Raw genomic sequence first — 1056 nt, forward strand, 5'->3', positions numbered from 1 at the left:
CGTTCCAGGATCAAAAGAGGATCGTGTGGGTTTAGCAATTCAGTTTACGGAACAGAGGTGAAAGGAAAAAAGAAAAATTATTTTCATCTCAAGGTCACTTTATCATAGGGTAGGAGCGTTTTCTTCCTCTAGCATTGCATATTTTCTGCCAAAATGTGATCATTGCTGGTTATCCTCGTCGGCAAACATAAAAGCATATATTGATTTCTCATGTGCTGCCATAACTTTCATTCCCATTGTTTGGAGTGAATAATATCTGGGCAATATCAAAGGGTTTGCTAGCTGCGTCAAGCAGTGAATTATCCATTTGAGAAAACCACATTGTGCCACATGTATTGTAAAAATTCCAGACTAGCAGTATTATTTGGTTGAATTTATGCCTTGCACATTTCTATGGCATCCTGCTGGTCACAAATACTGAAATTCTAGCTCCTTTAGGGTATCGTGAAATGTTTAATAAACATTTGGTGCAGTATGTACTGACTTCACATTATATACAAGGGTTTGTAAAAAATTTCTCAGTGCAGCGTAGCTGCTGCACAGATTGAACTGAAAATGCTTTTGGCTAGCTTAGGGGAAATTTAATTCATATGTGTGTTGATCTAGTGAAATTTCAGAAAATCTTGTGTAATGAATTTTGACTTTCCTCATGATAATCGCTGCATAGCTTTCTTCATTATCAAATTCGTTGACAAGGCTAGCTTTGTTGCCATCGTAAAACGTCATTACGTGCGAATTATGAAAACAATGAATGACCCAGATAAGCATGTTCACTTAACATCTCTTTGTTCAGTTATCTCTTCGTTAGGCAGTTCATTTGATTAGAATGATGCAATTGCATAATAAAGATATTTATTTAATTTGTAAAAAACAAGACCTTCAATTGTAGTTTTCCTTATGAATTTCAGTTTTGTGAATTACGGAACCAACATAAGGCCAATAAACAAAAAAGGGTGATACACGCTCAAGCCGTTAGGTAAAAATTGACTTTTTAAAACCTAATTAACGATACTATCACCTACAGGTTCAAAGGTGAAAGGTAAGATAATTTCAAAG

At 35.2% G+C, this 1056-nt stretch overlaps 1 protein-coding gene across 1 annotated transcript; it reads left to right on the top strand.

The window, feature by feature from the left end:
- Nucleotides 1–350: 350 nt before the first annotated feature.
- On the top strand, nt 351–825 carry Tsp_14959 (conserved hypothetical protein; the record flags this gene model as incomplete). Its single annotated transcript, XM_003366071.1, has 2 exons — nt 351–472; nt 618–825. Coding segments are annotated over 2 exons (330 nt in total), but the record flags the coding sequence as incomplete, so codon positions are not given.
- Between the last annotated feature and the right edge of the window lie 231 nt (nt 826–1056).

The sequence above is a fragment of the Trichinella spiralis genome (assembly GCF_000181795.1).
Source record: "Trichinella spiralis strain ISS 195 chromosome Unknown Scfld6619, whole genome shotgun sequence".
Taxonomy (NCBI): Eukaryota; Metazoa; Nematoda; class Enoplea; order Trichinellida; family Trichinellidae; genus Trichinella; species Trichinella spiralis.